Genomic DNA, 18996 nt, shown 5'->3' with positions numbered 1-18996 from the left:
TAATGTGTTTTAGCCGAAATTCGATTGGGAACACTTTGAGTGGCTTCTGGTTCTGAAATGTCTCGATATTATTACTGATTCGTTAACCGACGTGGTTTGCGGTTAATGCAAATGTAACGGTAGTTATGAACAATTGTCATTTGGTGGCAATTGTCAATGTACATACATACTCGTATGTAGGTCAGTTGTTGTTGTCGTCATCAATGTGGTTCTTGGAAAGATTCTGTCAATCCACAACATTGAGTAAGTATACCAGTAGACGGCGCTCCGGCCTTGCTGGTGCAAGTTTTGGCATTGAAAATAGGCTATAGCCCCCATATAACTGCACCTCCCTATGCTCGTTATGTAAACGATTTTAGTGACATTGTTTACCGGAATTTTTTCAAATTTCGTATTTGAAATACCTAATACCCTGTGACAGAAAATTGTCTATGCATGTCCAGGTCTTCGAATAGCCCCAATATAACGATACCTCCCTATATTTGGTATTTTGATGATTTTAGCTATATTATCCACAGAAATTGTTTATTTAAAGTTTATTATGGATACTACAACCTATGACAGAAAATTGTGTATGCAAGTCCACGCCTTAATATAACCCCGATTCCACCGGAATTGTTTCATACTTCGTATTTGAAGTTCGTAATGGGTACTACAGCCTACGACTGATACAACGATATTCGGCATTTTGATGAATTTACCGGCGTTATTCAGCGGAATTGTTTCAAATTTCGTATTTAAAGTTCGCAATCGGTACTTCAGCATATGACAAAAAATTACTTTTGAAAACCCACGTCTTCTTTGAGAGCTAGTTTCTACGTTTTTTTTTTCAAAATTTTCAAGTTCCTCTATAATGGTGGAGGGTATTAAAAATTCGGCCCGGCTGAACTAAGCTGCCGTACCGTTATATATTTGCTATATGAAGACGTGAACCGACATGCCTAAATATTTGTCATAGGTTGAAGTATCCATTACGAACTTCAAATGCGAAATTTGAAACAATTCCAGTGAATAATGTCTCTAAAATCATCGAAATAACGAATATTGCGAGATATCGTTATATGGTGGCTATACGAAGGCGTGGACCTGCATAAGTAATTTATTGTAATGAGTTGTACTACCCATTAACATCTTCCAATACAAAATTTCAAACAATTCCAGTCTATAATGTCGCAAAAACAAAACAAAACACCGAATATTTAGAGGTACCGTTATATGGGGGCTATAGGAAAACGTGGACCGATATGACCCTTGACCCGAACTTAATCTGCCTACTGGCAAAATACATTATCTGAATTCGTTCGGAAGATAGCGTGATTACAACAGTCAGACGGACATCGCTAAATCGACTTGGAATTTTATGCTGCTCAAGAATATACATACTTTGTTGTATCCGACATGAGTATTTCGATTAGTTACAAATGGATTGGCAAAGTTAATACTAATCATACTATGGAGGGTATACAATTGCCCTGCAAGAAAATATTATTTTTGCCATTTTTGTTCGATACGTTAAAGGGAAAATCGGTTATCGCATAAAAATGTTTACATTCTTGCAATATAAATAATAAAATTATTATTAATTTTTTTTTCCATTACTTTACTAAACTAGTCGAACTAAATATTACCTTTTTACTTTAAAAAACTTTAAATTTCAGTTATTGATCGGTATTTGTTTACTTTACACATTCTTGTAACCTAATAACGGTGGATATCAAAGGTTCTGCCCGACCAAACTTACTTCTTTGACGAAAAATCTCCTTGGCTACTGGAGTCTTGTCTACAAATGCAACACCCAGTGAATTTTTGCACAAATAGTTACAAAATGCCGAGTTCGCAGACCCACTCTATATCGTGAATACTTGCTATGCGACCATGGTACGGCATAGGTTGATGTTTCTTTGCAATTTGACATCTATTTAAAGCATTTGCATGTAATCTGAGTATTGGTGTCTGAAACAAGTCACATAAGTGCTTTGGCTATTTCTTTTGCCAAGCTTGGGATTTCCGCACGCCCGTTTATTTTACACTCATTTCGTCTCTCCTCTTCTATTTCTGGGAAGATATTCGAGGTTGCGGTCATTTCAATATTTGCATACACAGCCTCGAAGTGGGAATCGGAGTATCGTCTACATTCTCACCACGTCTAGTTCAATGTTTTTCGAGGAAAATCTAAAGTCAGCAATAGCGAGTGGCACTGACAAACGATAAGATCTACTTGCATGTCACCGTACACGAACACGTAGTGGCAATGTACACACATGTGGCTTAAAAAATGAGGTACTGTTTTGAGTGAAGTTGTATTGTCTGTACTGAAAGACACTTAGGATTCTATACATCAAATAGAATAACTTCTGCCCCTACAAAAGGGTTCAACTCTGACAAAAATTCAAAATTCTTAGTTTATGGATCGATCAATAATATCCGTGATATCTTGTGCACTGTTCGTATCTTTACAATAGGTATTTTGAAAATTTTCGTCTTATCTCTCAGAGAGCTGCCTATATATGTTCAAGTTTTAGTGTAGACCCTATATAACGGTACCTCCCGATATTCGGTATTTTAATGATTTTTGTCTCACTTTCCAGGGGAATGATTTCGAATTTTGTATTTGACGTTCGCAATGGATACCACCAGACATTTGACAGACATTCACATACACAGGTCCACGTATTCGTACAGTCCCTCCATAAGGGTATGATGATTTTAGCGACATTTCTCAACAGTATTAAATCAAAGTTTATTTTGATGTCGCCAAATTATGTACAAAAGTACGCATTTTCGATATTCAGTAAAAATATCCATATTTTCCAATGGAATTATCTCAAATCATCATTAAGAGTTCGTAACAGGCACCACCTTCCCTGACTATACAGATCCATATTTTCATTTTAGCTGCCACATGGTGGATGGTATTAAAAATTGGACCCAATCGAATTTAGATATATATTTTTAAGTGCAAAACACTACCGCTGTTTTTGATTTACAAATGCATTTTTGTTGTGTATTTTTTACGATTTCTTTCAATAATTTTGCGGTGTCTTTGGTGTTGGTATTCATTTGTGACCTGTTAAGGTTAACAGCCTTGAGCTAATTACTTATCTTTAGTACATAATAGTGCATTTTAGTACAAAATTTTCTCGAACTTCTCCTTCTCCGTTAAGTACATTTTGCAACTTCTAACGAACGGAAAGTGCATAATTTTTAATAGAACTTCCGCAGAAAATTTATGCATTGCCAGTTAAACATAAATGTCAACATCCCGAACTCTAGAGCTAGAAATATTTTTTTTCATTTTAGTACGGTGTGCCTGAAACTCGGCTCGTATCAAAAGAAGCCTTAAAAAATACAAATGTTACCGACGGACACACCATTTAGTACTTTCTGTAGGAATTCCTACAAACCCCACATTATTGCCCAACCTTCCCAACAAGCAATGTTCTTAAAGGACAGCATTAAATTGGGTCTCGAGCGACGTATTTTTTAATTGTGATCTTACGTAAAGAGTCTGTTAACTTTTTGGAAAATATGGACTTTTAACTGTTTTTGTTTTATAAACGAAAGTGCAACCGATGTTACATCTCATTCAAAATTAAAGATTCCTGCCTGAAAATCACTGCACTTTCCATGCAACTTGTAGGAATAAGCCATTCTTAGTCTTCACCATCCTTGATTGTTAGGTAAAACATAATGTACAAAAGGTATGTAAAATATACACTAAATTACAACAAAATTAATCTTTTACAATTACAATTTTTAAATGTCACAAAATTTATTGCACAATTAATTTCTTTGTCCATAAATTCTCGCAAAACGGCATCTTACCGTTTATTAAGCTTCGCATTGCCCTATTTTATGATTTTACAGTATAGAGTTATGTTTCCAAACAAAATTCAGCATCCTAGGTAGAAACCATCCTTTGGTTCCATAACATCAAAGAGGGTCAACAATGAAATTGGAAGAAGATATATGAACTGATATTCATGACTTGACCCTTAACAATAAAACGACAACTGTACGCTAATAATTGTGAAACCTTACGATACAAATTGAGAAATACACATTTATTAGAGTGTGTAAACTAAAGTAAGACAGATGGTTGGAAGTCTGACTAATGATCCCAATGTGCATTCCGTCACAGATCCCATTGATATCCATAACGTTGCATAAAGGCAATATTAGTTCTGACGCCGGAGTTAGACATGATGTTTTTGACGTTTTTTCTCCTTTTCCTTTTCTTCCAACAACAAATACCGATGCTTTCATTCTTTGACAATAAACATGGTACAGCAATTTTTCGATTTAACGAACTATTTGATGACAGCCCTCTTCGTTTAATTGGAAAATTCGTTAAACCATGTACTACTTTTAACAAGACTTGTCTAACCAACAACTATTGAAATAACCAATCTTAAATGGTTTGGACAATGCCTTTATTATAGTTTTAATTTAAAACGAAGTTATCAATGAAATAAAAGTAATTGGTATGCACTTTTATTGAGATCTTACTTGGAATTCTGATTGTAAAAAATAACTTAATTTAAAAAAAAAAAAATCATTTTAAATAATATAACAAAATAATAAATTTTTCAAGTTTTTTTTCTCAGGTCTGCTAAAACAACTCTATTTTTAATAACTTCAACGGAAACAATTTTTAAGTTTTGCTTGAACTTTGGTGTTGTTCGCCTCTCTTTGAAGGTCTCTCAATATTAGACATTTTGTGGCATTTATATTATATTGTTACATCCGTTGTATACAAATTTTAAAATGTTTACCAACATCGTCATGCTTAATTCATATGGTTGTTCTCCTGGAGGAAAGCTGTCTTCAAGATTAATATCAGGCTCAGCACCAAACAAAACACAACATCGTTGGGGAATCCCCTTTTTCTGTATCATATCTATTTTAACAAACTTAGTGCTCAGATAGGCTTACATATATATATATATATATATATATATATATATATATATATATATATATATATATATATATATATATATATATATATATATATATATATATATATATATATATAATCCTGTGCTTTTAATAATGCCCATAATGCCATCATGAAAGAGTTAATATGTAGTCGTAAATAATAAAACAACAGACTTGATTTTTTCTTCAATTGTTATTATTGGTTGTTTTCTTTAATTTCAAATCAATTTATTTTCGCTAATTTTTTATTAAGTTTTCTTTATCAATAATATTATCATTTGTTATTATGCAATGTTTTACATTTTCACTGTCCGCTTTAATTATGTTTACTTTCATATACACACACATATATGTATATACATATATATAGATAATGTCATTATTTATATACGTGTGTTAGTGTATTTTAATAAATATTTATTATATAATTTTTATGTTACTTTTGTTTTATATATTTTTGGAATTTCTTTTCGTCTCTTTTGGATCTATTCGATTTGGTTTATTTTCGCGGTTTCGACTTAACAATTTAATTTGCTTCATTATCTTTGCAAGTGTTTGAGCTTTCTCTTTGCAAACTGTTAACAATCGGCATCCACCCACTTTGCGGGTCTGCAGGTGTGTGTTGCGGGTGCAAATGTGCGTGGGTCTGCCAGAGTATCGATGTTCAACATTTCCATACACTGTATGTGTGGGAGTGGTTTTGGTATTTATATTATTTAATTAATTAATTTAATGTTTAATTAAGAATTCAAGTGTTGCTGTTCACTGTGTAATTTGTGTGTTTGTGTTTGTTGTGTCTGTATCTGTCTCTGTGTATGTGTATGTGTATTTGCCTTCGTAAGTTTCCATTTACTTTCGAGTCAATTTATTATTTATTTAAAGAATCAACAATATTTTTAAACAGCTTCGTGTCCGTCATCTTTACTTACTTAAAATGTATTGTTATAGTAGTTATATAATAATATTCAAATGTTATTTATCCTAATTAAATAAATTATTACTCGGCTACAGCTCATCAACACATTGGTATGGGTTCAAAAGTTGTCGTTTTTTTTTTCTTTTTCTTTTGCATTTCGCATTTTATTTGCTTCATTTTCATTTCATTTCAATTAGGTTTTGTTTTAAATAAATAATTAATATTAACACTTAACCTTGATACAGTTACAGTTTCTGTTGTTGTTTTGTTTGTATGTCACTTATGTTTATTGTGTTCCAGTATGTCAAAATTCTTATGTCATTTGCATTGTAAATGTTTCCTTGAATATGTTATTGAGTCTTTTTTAGCTTGTTGTCAATTATATATCAATTAATTTTGGTTTTCACTGTTCTTTACCTACGATCGTTTTCACTCGTCATCTGTGTCATCGTATTTCTAACACCCTGTATTTGCACTTTTGTGAGTATGAATGATTCTTATTTAACTGCAACACTGTATTTTCAGATCTGTTATTCGTACATGTGTATGTATGTGCTTTTATTGTTGTGTGTGCGTGTTCGTGTGTGTGAGTGGGTTTGTGAAAAATGTTGACTGAAGTAAAAATTTGGCATCTTCGTGTTCCATTCAGTTAGTGGGAGGAGGTTTTATTAAAAGATATTTGCTCCTTTGTAATAGGCCTTAAAATTAGAAAATAGTTGAGACGTGTTAACCGGAGGAGGGCGAAAAGATAGCAAACGTTTGATCTCCAGTTTTAACAGTTAAGTTCTGATCTGATTGCCCGCCCTTCTCCGGTAAAAGTAATTAAGTCTATTATCGTGTCCATCCATACACATAGTATATTTAGAATGGTTGTGTGTAAATTTATATGGAGATTCGTCTAAGATCAGTTTGTTTTTGCTTTGTTATTTTACTCAACTCTTTTAGTTGAAACCATGGTTTCTATGATTCTAAAGATATCGTGTAATTTGTGTACTCTTCTTTTTTGTTTGGTTGGGAAAATAAGCTCTGGAAAGTGGCGAACAGTTTCTACGCAATGTTTGATTATCTGTCACTGTTCCTTCAAGCAGGAGAGAGGTTTGGAATGAGCATCGAGAATTGACGTGTTTGATTACGCATGCATAACTACATCGTTGCACGAGTTGGCAAACTTTTTTAGTTTGCATAAAACAGGATATTGTACGTGAATAAAAACAACGCAACAAATATAAGAGATCACCGCACATAATAAAAGCTTTCGCACATACGATTTTTGTACTTCCTTATTAAAGGTTTATTGAAGAAAAATTAGGGAGGTCCAACATTTTCTCTAATCCATTGTTGTTCATATCACACAACGTTTATTTCGAAATGGATATAAAAGACACTGTTTGCCAAGCGGTAAAACAGGAAAGAATATGGTTCCACCAAGAGCATGTCAATCTAACTTAGATATACACAAAGTGTTTAGCCGAAATCTATAAAAAAACTCCTGGTGAGAATACCCCTAAAAAATTAAATAAATTAATTATTTTTCTGCTACTTAAAATGTATTTTTGAAGTAAATTCAGTAGAATACGTAATATCATCCATATTACAATATCAATAAAAAAAAAAAACTAAAAAAAGAGGAAATCGCAAACAAACCTCCCACAAATTATACTAACAATTGAACATTAAATTTTTCCTCCATATAGAAATAAAGCAATGTGTTTTGCAACAAAAGTGGATGCAACTGGCCAACTTTGTTATAGAACTCAACAAAATCTTATTCTCTTGGGACCCTTGAGATTTTCGTTGTCTATATATTTTCTTTTAACTATATATAGAAATGTAAACAGTCAAAAATGTATTCAATTCTCAAATGGCAATATGCTCATAAAGGTGCTTGAGTCTGCCGCCGACATAATGTATTGGAATGTTAACGAAAGAGTGTTGAATTTTTTTTAGTACATAAATATTTGGTATGTAAGCTTGATGGAAATGGAAACCCCTTAAATCTAATGCATTTTGTATACTTCATAGAAAATTGCTGATAGTTCTCTTATATTTGCTTCATTCCTAAGATGTGTGTGTGTGTGTGTTGTTTGGGATTTTTTAATTGAGTGGCGTTGTTTGGTTCCTACTTTTTATTCATTTGTTTTGTGCAATTTGTTATCGGCGATTCTTTTTATTTGCCAATCGTTTTCTTTTTAATTGTTTAACTAAAGTAATTTAAAAGTATGTGCTGTTGTTGTCCTTTTAAATTAGTACAAGTGTTTGTTGTTCCTCTGGTTGCTTTTCTTTTAGTGATTATTTATATAGGTGTGTTGTTCTTGTTACGCAAGAGTCGTAGTTTAGCTTGGCTATCTGGTTAATTTGATACCTCCGTGCCGTTCTTAAAAGTTCTGCCATTTTTCTGTTGCATCCTGGCCATTAGTGTAGGCCTCCCATTCACAATCACAGCCCTCCAAACAATCAGGGCATTCCAGCTCACTGTCTTGTCAGTACATCCACGAAACTGGTATCCACTGTGAAGTTGTCTGTACACGTTCTATGGCACTCTCCAGGCATGCTATAGTTTCACTGATATCGTTGTTGACGATGGTTAAATCAAAGAAATGTCCATACATTTGACGTAACATATCTGATTCCTTAGCCAGACGTTCCAAACTGCCATCGTACTAAAAGGATACAGTAAATACAAATTATTATTATTATCAGCAATAATCTATCTTTGAAAAAATTGAAAATATTTTGAATTTAATTATTTACGCTGGCTATTTCATTCAATTAAATGTTTCCGAGAACATCGAACTTCCCAGTACCGAAGTAGCAAACATTTTTCAAGGAGCATTTCAGAGTGTGACTTCGATGCATTAAAATGGCAAGGTTGCACTGTTTTTCTAATCTCATCGTTGTCATATTTTGTATTCATTTAATTTGCCTCTACATATCCTTTAGACACCGTTTCTAACAGCGTTTCGTTGGGTCAAGTTTTTGAAGAAACAATTTTTGCTTCCTATCTTCCTATCATTTTGTGGAAAGCCAATGTTCCATACATGTCTTTTGTTTTAACTTCAATTTAAAACAAAAAAAATGTTTACTATCTACATTTTTAGTCTGGTTGAGCCATGAATGTAACGTCCCTGGCAGAGTTAAACATTTTGCAAGGCTTCCATCGGCGTTGTAATGTGTTAATTCTGATTCTTTTTGAAAGCTATGCAAATAATCGGTCATTCGGTTTAATGTATATTAGTAATACACTATATTAGATATTCGGTATATTGAGATCGGTGTATTCCGAATTTATTTCACTTTTCTCGTTGAAATAAAATAAATGCCATTAAACCTCATTACGACTGCGGTTAAATCTGTAAACATTTTGCTCGACGCAATGGGACTGTTCGAAGTGCCGTAGGTATTTTAGTTTTCGAAGTATTGGCGATCGTTTTAAGTCAATATTTGCCCTCGTTTTGATAAAATACATATCCAGCTACAGGAATTGAAGAACTTCATTAGCTCCCAAATAAATACTCGTATTTTGGCTGAAGCCAATTTTAACGATTTTTAAAAAACGATACTTCCTTTGTTTGAGCCATGGCAGTATGTAGCCCTGAATGGCAATTTAGTTGGATGATGGATAATGATGTATGGTACTTACATCAGCAATGTTCTGCAGTGATGGTGCAGCTATGAACACTACATATGGTGTGAATTCGGCTGTGCGTAAAATCTTCAAAGCCTGAGGTTCGACATCAAGTATCGCCATTTTACCTTCCGTGTGGATGCGTCGAATTGTATCCAACTTTGTGCCATACATCGCATCCTCATGAGTGCCTGTTTTGTAGATTTCAGTTATTACTGTGGGCCAGTCATGGCAAAGATCAAGGTAATACATACCATATTCCAAGTATTCATTCGCAGCGATGTCCGCCATCATTTCGTCGTGCGAGACAAAGTAATAGCTTCGGCCGTTCTCTTCATCGGGCTTGGGAGGTCTAGTAGTATCTGTAAACGCATGGCAAAACGATAAAACCAGGACAAATATTGGCAATTCGGTTCACTTACGTGGTATTGGATAAGCATATTTATCGGGATATTTGGATATTAAAGTATTTTTGATATGACGGCGACCCACACCATGAGCACCCAGTAAAACTAATGTCTTGCGTTGAAAGTTCGGATCGCCAACTGAAATGAAATTTAATGTTAAGATGCATCGTTACGATTGGAACTTATATCGATGGATATGTGGAAATGGGTGAACGCTTTTTGTCCGCTTTACTTACCCGGCACTTTTACAACCTCCTCGTACGTTACAAGTTCCAAATTATCGAATATGCCACTGTGTTTCGCCAAATATTTATCTCGGCACTGCTTCTTTTTACGCCCGAATATGGAGCAGTTCACTGTTGGTGAAGGGGGGAAATAGAGTTGTAATATTTGGGATTTGAATCAGAAAGCAAAAAATATAAATAGCAATGGTCCTTAAATGTAACGTTGTGATAGTGTGTTAACCTATTGTTGTATCCCATGCGTAATTAGGAAACATGCCTCCATGTCATACATACACATGCTAATGCATATGCATACGTATGTATTGATTTAGGTTTCGAGTTAAGTAGATCCAGTTAAAAAGTAAAAACATGCAGTAAAAATAGAGTATTGACACACATTCAAATTACATACATAATAAGTATTAACAAAGTAATAAAAGCTAGAAGCGAACGGGGCCGACCATGCCATGGCACCTTTCACCACCCATCATCAGAGTAAAATTAACTGTTTCCTGAAGTGCTCATCAATGGTAGCGCTATGGACGGACATAACGAATCAAACAATACAAACACACCGGACTTGCTCGATTCAAACTCAGCAAAAACTTGAAAGCGCTATGGGCCGAATAGCCTATTTAGAGGAGCTGAGCAACGTGGTGACAGAGAGTGCAAGTCCGACTAGAAAAAAACTAACCCTTGTGATTTCGAGACTCGGCGTCGATGGACTTAAAACAATCCATTATGTTCGCTACAGATCAAAAGATTACGAGTTCAATGACAGCAGCGGACACAATGAACAAGTGGAAATGTTATTAAAAAATGAAAGACGTACATTTTTTGAGTTTTTGCTGGAAATATGTGGTTTAAGTTTTTTTTTTGAAACATATTTCATTTTTTTTGAAACATATTTCTTGTACAGTCTTAAGGTCATCATAAAAAAAATAGTAAATTTATTTCGACGAGAAAGGATAAAGAATTAAAAGACACAGCTTGATTTCATGTTTAACCCTACTGTTTTTGGCCCATTTGTTTTTATCAATATTGTCGAATATCCGCGATGAAAACATGCAAAATTTCGAGATAATTTCCTATATTATTGACAAATTCGCTGGAGTGCATCTGTAAAAAAGTATACGCCATACCATACATTCCATCCGCTGGGTTTTGATTAAAAAAATGCGTTTTGTGAAAAATAAAATTCAGTCATAGTAAGGAGAGAAGAAAATATATGCCTTTGAGAAACTATCAAAACTATTATGTGTCATGCAATCGGAATAAAAAATGTTTTTAGTGGTGGGGCTTGTGATTTTAATTTTGAAATTCAAATTTTTGTAATTTAAGTATCAGATGAGATGTATGCATCCGACGATGTTGTGATTTTCCGAAACGGATATACCGATTCAAACCTATCAGAAAATGCTATAAATTTTACGATTGGCCCCTAATGGCTTAGTTACAGCCAAAATAAACATCGGAATGTCTGTCAAGTACATATGCATATATAAGGTGGCGCAAAAGTAAACTTCCGATTTTTTTTGCTTTAATTAGGACATTAGGGGCCAATCGCAAAATTAATAGCATTTTCTGATAGGAGAATTATCTTTGTGCCACCTTGTATAAATAACAATGTTAAAGAGATTTAGATAAATTTGTAGATCCTCCATCATATTATCCTTTCCGATTGTTACTGACATCGACTTTCATTGTCGTATTTATTCTTTAAGATATAATTATGGTGGATATTTTCAAAGTATCAGTCTGGACCAAAAGAATTGATATGACAGGAGTATCGATAATCGATGGTTCTTACATTTTTTACGAACTATTGGCGATTGTAATCTACTTTATAAAATGTAAAATTTAAAGTACTGTCATAGTAAAATGAGGAAAGTAAAGCAATGCAATCTTGTTTTCAATTTCTTTCAAAATTATGCATTTAACGGCATCTCATTGTCAAAATGCTTTCTATGCAGTGAAAGTTGACAAGGTAAGTTACAGACAATGAAAAGATGGGAATGCTTATTTGAAATGACTTGACCTTATTTGTTTTACCATGAGTGCTGTATATGCTAACAGGCAATCAGTGACGATCATAGTTGGTATGATTTACTTCAAATAAATTTCCAATATAAATGCCCGACTTTTGCCCCTTGCTTAGTGTAGAAAAGCAAATTAGTGCACAATACGACACAAATTAGTGATTTCGATCCTAAAGCTATGTGAGTCTTATGTATAAACGTGGACCTAATATTTTCGCATGGCAAATGTTCCATCAAATAAGAACCTAAAATACTAATTGCAGCAATATATCAGTGCAGCAAGATATCACAATACTGACATTTTATGATAATACGGATGGACATTGTGTCAGAAATACGCAAAATGACGAATATCAGGTGGTAGCATTATATGAGGTCATATCATTCTTGGCATGGCCAAACAATAGAGGTAAACTCATGGTACAATGATATCAAGGTAAGGCTGTGATACAATATGATTTTAATTTTTTTATTTTCTTGGCTTAATATTTCATCTTCATTTGTTTATGTATGTGTTTTCTTTTCAGTAACAAAAAAAATTGTTCAGAAAATATTCAAATTCGGGTGTTTTCAAAATGTTTATTTCAACGTATGCATCGACAAAATCTAGAGTTTTTGTAGCGAAATAATCCTTTAGAGATATATAGTACATGATTTTGAAAAGAAGTGTTGACCTTTCATTCAGTTATCGCGGTTTTCAATTATTTATTCAAAATAAATGCAACAAGTGGTTTGATTTTGTATTGTTTTGATACTAATTCTGACATTACAAGCCAAACAGGTAGACCTCTATACTTGCAATTTTTTCAAAGTTGGCCTACCTTCTCTTCATTGTACCATGGGTAAACTCATTTTGTAAAACGAATGTGGCAACCCTTTTCGGACATACTCGACCTCATGGTACAATGAATTCAAGGTAGGGCAGAACTACCATATGATTTAATTTTTTTTATTTTTCTGGCTTAATATGTCAACTTCATTTGCTTATGTGTGTGTCTTCTTTTCAATAATAAACCAGTAAAGAAAGTCCTAAAGTCGGGCGGAGCCGATTTTATGATACCCTACACACTAGTAGAGGTCCACATAACAATTAAAAGTTTTTATGGGAGAATTCAATCATACACGCTATGATTATAATTATAATTTAAAGTTCAAAGGACTAAATATGCCGAAGCATTTGTATCTTTTAAATTCGGAATTGTATTGCCCATTTGGTGCACAGTTAATTTGAAATCGGATAAAGATATATATGGGAGCTATATTTAAATCTGAACCGATCTCCATAAAATTTGGAAAAGATTACGGTTGTGGGTAACAAATATAACAAATCGGATGAATAATATATATGGAAGCTATAGCTATATCTGAACCGATCTTCACCAAATTTGACATACTAGCTTCTAGACTTAATTCGGTCGTAAGTGCCAAATTCCATCCCACTTAGAGAAATAATAGACGTTTGGTGCACAATAAAAGGTAAATCGGACGAAGATATATATGGGAGCTATATCTAAATTTTGACCGATTATCTCCAATTTCAATAGGGTTCGTCCTTGGGCCAAACAAATGATTTGTGCAAAATTTCATCGAGATAGGGCAATAAATGCGAACTGTACTTTGTTTACAAAAATACATGGACAGACGGACGGACGGACGGACGGACAGACGGACGAACGGACATGCATAAATCGACTCAGAATGTGATTCTATGCAGATCATCAAAAGGAACTATGGGTCTATCTCGATTCCTTTTGCCTGTTACAAACAAATGCACAAAGACATAATACCCTGACCACCTTGTGGTGTAGGGTATAAAAATTGTTCAGAAAATATTAAAATTCGGGTGTTTTCAAAATGCTTTTTGCAACGTATGCATCGACAAAATCTACAGTTTTTGTCGCGAAATAAACCATAAGAGATATATAGAACATGATATTGAGAAGAAATTTTGACCATTCATTCAGTTTTCGCGGTTTTGAATTATTTATTCAAAATCAATGCAACAAGTTGTTTGCTTTTTTATTGTTTTGATAGTAATTCTGACATTACAAGCCAAACAGGTAGACCTCTATACTTGCAATTTTTTCAAAGTTGACCTACCTTCTCTTCATTGTACCATGCTCGACCTTGTCATTTATCAAATAAAATATATGTTCATATCTAAAATATTTACGTATGACGAGTGCCATATTTTATGAAAATAATTAGGAAGGCGAATTTTATTTATCTACTCATAGGCTTATGGTCTTCATACTTGTCTTAGCTGTAGCAAAATTATTCCTTGAAGAAAAATTTAACCATTCCAAAATTAAGTCGGATAATACTAATGAGACTAATATTTTAGTTTCCTGTTTTCGATTATATTTCTCCTGGACATTTGTACCCTCTAAAACTAGTGAAAATGATAAAATGTCTTGAAATCAATAATAAACAAAGAAAATATTTTTGATTGCATGCTTAAATGTTATGTCTCATTGTCAAAGTAAAGCTATTTTTTTACGATGAACTATATGGGTCTTCCTATGGTACAATGATATCAAGGTAGGGCTATGATACCACATGATTAATTTTTTTTCATTTTCTTGGCTTAATATTTCATCTTCATTTGTTTATGTATGTGTTTTCTTTTCAGTAACAAAAAAAATTGTTCAGAAAATATTCAAATTCGGGTGTTTTCAAAATGTTTATTTCAACGTATGCATCGACAAAATCTAGAGTTTTTGTAGCGAAATAATCCTTTAGAGATATATAGTACATGATTTTGAAAAGAAGTATTGACCTTTCATTCAGTTATCGCGGTTTTCAATTATTTATTCAAAATAAATGCAACAAGTTGTTTGATTTTTTATTGTTTTGATACTAGTTCTGACATTACAAGCCAAACAGGTAGACCTCTATACTTGCAATTTTTTCAAAGTTGGCCTACCTTCTCTTCATTGTACCATGGGTCTTCCTATATACAAAATAACTACATTTTGGATACAAAAAGAGTTTTTTTTTTCACAAATTGAATTTTATCAGAAAATGGAGAAACTAGGATTATGCTGCCTACAGCGAACGAAAACAAACGAAACGATTAACGTACCCCTGTCACGAAGAGACAAATTTTTAAATATTTTTCAATCGTTTTGTACTCCAAACAAAACAAACAAAACAAAGCCACAAACATTTCAATGCCAGAAGTACACAAACAATACGATTGCCTTAATGTACTTCGTCTACGAGTTGCCGAGCTGTATCGTTTGCGAACGAACCGCCGGGAAACGTTTGCTGTGCGAAATGATAACTGATACATTAGGAGTTTTTTGTACTTTTTACATTGTGTGATGATCGAATAAATTAACAAAAATGAAATAATATTGACTATTAATTAGTTTTTATAGTATTTGTAATGAGTTAATACACAGGGAAACGTTTGCAAACGTTTGAAATGAGTTTTGTACTGTTTCGTTCCCAATGTTGCGTCATCCAGCAGAGCACATTTTAGTTCTGTTTCTGTTTCACTCATCTACACAAACAGTACAAAATACGAAACAAGTCCTGTTATCTTAATATCGGTTTTGTTTTTTTTTTCGTGTTTCGAGAAAATACAAAACGAAACGATTGCAATAGTTCGTTTTCGTGGCTGTCTATATACCCCACATTTGGCCTGTTATCTACTGCATTTGAGTAACATAATTTGGTTTAATTTAAGGCTTAAGACATGGTTTAAGCCTTCATTTGGAAAATATGGTCCCCTAAAAAGTGATATAATTAAAACCATGCACATTCGAGCAACTCCAGACCTTAGATGTGGATTCAGCATCAATCAAAATTGAATTCCAATTTACCTTCAATTGTTAAACGAATTTAAAGTTAAATTTTGACTACTAGTGTCATTTGTGATAAGAATACATTTAATTCGTGCATTCTTCTTGGGCCTTTGCTACTCAGTAAGAATTCGGAGTGCAAAGTCTGAAATACTCCTCAGACTTGAACATATGCGCAACTCGATTCTGCTAAGAACCCCTGCCATTTAACTCCATTGTGGTTTTTTATGTTTTACTTTTGAGATTCTTGTATAAATGATTTTATGGAATTATATACATATGTTTGAAAAGAAAACTTTGAAACAATGGCGAGATGCGTTCTGAATAATCTAATTGACGAAAGAAGTGATAAATATCAATGAACATATACATATGCATTCACTACTGTATTGCCTACAAATATTGAACAAAATTAATACATATATACATATTCTATGGCTGTCGATGAATGGCTATACAATGTGGTTTTCCGGGATGTCGATCAATTTATGCATTGAAGGATTTACCCATTTACCATGGAGATGGTTTTTACTAGGTGCACAGTGGGAATTTTCTTTAAAAGCAACCAGTGTCACTGCACCCATTCCTGTCTTTATATCAAAGCACGCAACTGAAGACTAGACAACATATCAAAATCAAAATAGTAAGCCTACAAAAATCAAAAGCCTCCAAAAGGCCCAGTGAACATGAAACTAGCTACATATATTATATATCGTGAATTAAACTGTGTTCTCTTCAGCAAATTGCAGAGAAGAAATATTTTGTCAAATTCAGGTGCATTTGCAATAATAGGTCAATTCAATTTTCGTCGCGTAGAAACCATCCCTATGGATCAGAGCAGGGTTCTCTAAATTTTGTTAGTGTACTAGTCTTGGGTTTTGCTGAGTTCTCTTAAAATTGACATGATTTTGGCTGTTTTGAGAAGCAGTGAAGTAAGTGGTGATACGATAACAAGGCAAGTGCACGGTTTAACAACGTCCTTGGAATGTGTAAGGTGGATTGTTGTGTGTACTGATGTGTTATGTTGCTTGTGCTTTTCAATGTACCTGCGGATCCATCACATCCTTCTGCTGTGTGGGCGGAACATCCAGCTCCCGGATCTCCTGTTTATCAGTCATACAACACACATTGGGTGTCGATGGTGGTTGTGGTGGTCGAGGTCGAGGTCGTGATTGTGGTTATGGTCGTGGATAGGGGCATTGTACATATTTGTGTTCACACATACAGTATTACATATATAGATCAATTGAATAAAATGTATTACAACATGACAGTATTCTTTGATTGGTGTAAGAATGTGTATCTACTAACATAGGTGTATAACAGTTTGCTAGCCGATGATGATAAATGGACTTTCGCCTTTTTCTATGTATTTTAATGACTGTTTAAACCAATGCAGAGCATTTCTTGTCAAAACAAAAGGCCTTGTAATCCTTCGGGATATAATTTTCCGACACAACGTAAAAGTTTCAAATTTAGCAACAACAAAATGATAATGTGAAAAATAAAAATTAAAGAATGTCCATGCTAGGTTGATGAAGATTGTAACAAGACACAACACACACACACACACACATAGAGAGAGATATGAATGTCTAATAATTTTGAATGTATGGCAAAATAAATAATGTGTACGTCCAGCGATTTATGGTAAACTGCAGACATCGCCAACGCACACTTTCTTTTGGGGCAAACATTGATTTGCTTCTAATGATGAAAACACGTCCTTTTTTTATTTCGTTACATGACGATCTTTTTAAAATCATACAAAGCTTAGATGGACTCTACCTGCTAGACTCTGACCAATAATGAAAAATGGCAAACAACAAATGCATGGAATATTATTTCCTTAAAACAAACGGTGAACTGCATATTTAAGCGATCACTCTAACTATTTTTATCGTTAGCTGTATTAGACAATATTCCAAACATCCTACATTAAATGAAACATTTATTGTTATATTTAAATCTATATTACATTTGGCTTGCAATACCTTCCGGATAAATGGGTCTGTCCCTTTATTATGCTATTTTCCATACACGCGTTTTATTTTGATTTCACCTTTAATTGGTATACTCCACCAATATTTTTGACAACATAACCCATAAATTATTATTGGGTCAGCTATTGCAGTGAACTCCTCATTAGGATCACAAGAGTCTTCTATCGTCAAGAACTGGACATTTGAGCATTACTGAATTTTGACTGAACTTGGTTGACTTTCAAATAATGTGGGTTATGTTTGGATTTTTTGTTGGTTATGCCTTCGGGCGTTTCTGGTAACGACTGAATATTTGATATTAATACTGGGGTGTAATTAGACAAAAGAATCGGATGAATCATTTTTCAGTTGACTTAGGATTATTTAACAAATGGGGAAAGCGGCAAAACATAACAATGTGCAATATTTGGACATTCATTTCGCTTAATGGAAGACAGGTTATTCCTTGTTTAGCCGAATGATGCCCGAGGAAGTGGGTCTATATTCTCGTTCCTGTGGTCCACCAAATTTATTCTAGCTTGCTTTCCGAACATTTTGGGGTTTTTGAGATCACAAGTCTTATTGTTTTGTGGTGTGGAGATGAAAGTTGCAAACTGTTTTGACAACCGCTTCGGATACTTTTGAAACTTTCTTACAAAAGAAATTTAAACTAAACCACTCTCTGAGAAAGAGTTTGCGGACAATTCCTGCAGGACAGTTATCTGACAGACACTCTGGTGCAATGTAACGTTGGCGATGACTTTGAAAATGATAAGGATACAATTATTGAATAGTAAATATGAAAACAGATCGATGTACATATGAGGATGCTCGTTTGTGTAGATGTGGTTCGGTTTGTTGCAAACATAAGTTAGATGAAAACATATCACAAAGAAATACACATCAATTATGAGCGTCTTGTAACTTAATTTAGAAAAACATTTGCCCACCATCAAGGGGCGGGCGTTTGCTGCACCATCTATCGATGGCACATAAATTGTGTTCGGAGCCAAGTGTACTATGCGTATAGCTTGGGCATGTATGTGTGTAGAT

The 18996-nt window shown here is 33.8% G+C and overlaps 1 protein-coding gene across 15 annotated transcripts in view; it reads right to left on the bottom strand.

Annotated features, from left to right (window-relative positions):
• Positions 1-5115: 5115 nt before the first annotated feature.
• LOC101887483 (peripheral plasma membrane protein CASK) overlaps positions 5116-18996 on the bottom strand; it is a 94455-nt gene continuing 80574 nt past the window's right edge. For 11 of the 15 annotated variants that reach the window (XM_020038957.2, XM_011296497.3, XM_011296515.3 and 8 more), the window contains 6 exons: positions 17008-17064; positions 10126-10245; positions 9905-10027; positions 9737-9844; positions 9498-9673; positions 5116-8517 (listed from right to left, as the gene is read on the bottom strand). In XM_020038957.2, the coding sequence (XP_019894516.1) occupies positions 8338-8517; positions 9498-9673; positions 9737-9844; positions 9905-10027; positions 10126-10245; positions 17008-17064 (764 nt within the window). In that variant the 3' untranslated portion in view covers positions 5116-8337. The remainder of the gene's footprint in view (positions 8518-9497; positions 9674-9736; positions 9845-9904; positions 10028-10125; positions 10246-17007; positions 17065-18996) is intronic. The other 4 variants (XM_011296521.3, XM_011296524.3, XM_059125469.1 and 1 more) reach the window with 1 other exon arrangement.

This window comes from Musca domestica, unplaced genomic scaffold, assembly GCF_030504385.1.
Source record: "Musca domestica strain aabys unplaced genomic scaffold, Musca_domestica.polishedcontigs.V.1.1 33, whole genome shotgun sequence".
In the NCBI taxonomy this organism is placed as follows: Eukaryota; Metazoa; Arthropoda; class Insecta; order Diptera; family Muscidae; genus Musca; species Musca domestica.
This window is presented reverse-complemented; position numbering and strand designations above follow the sequence as displayed.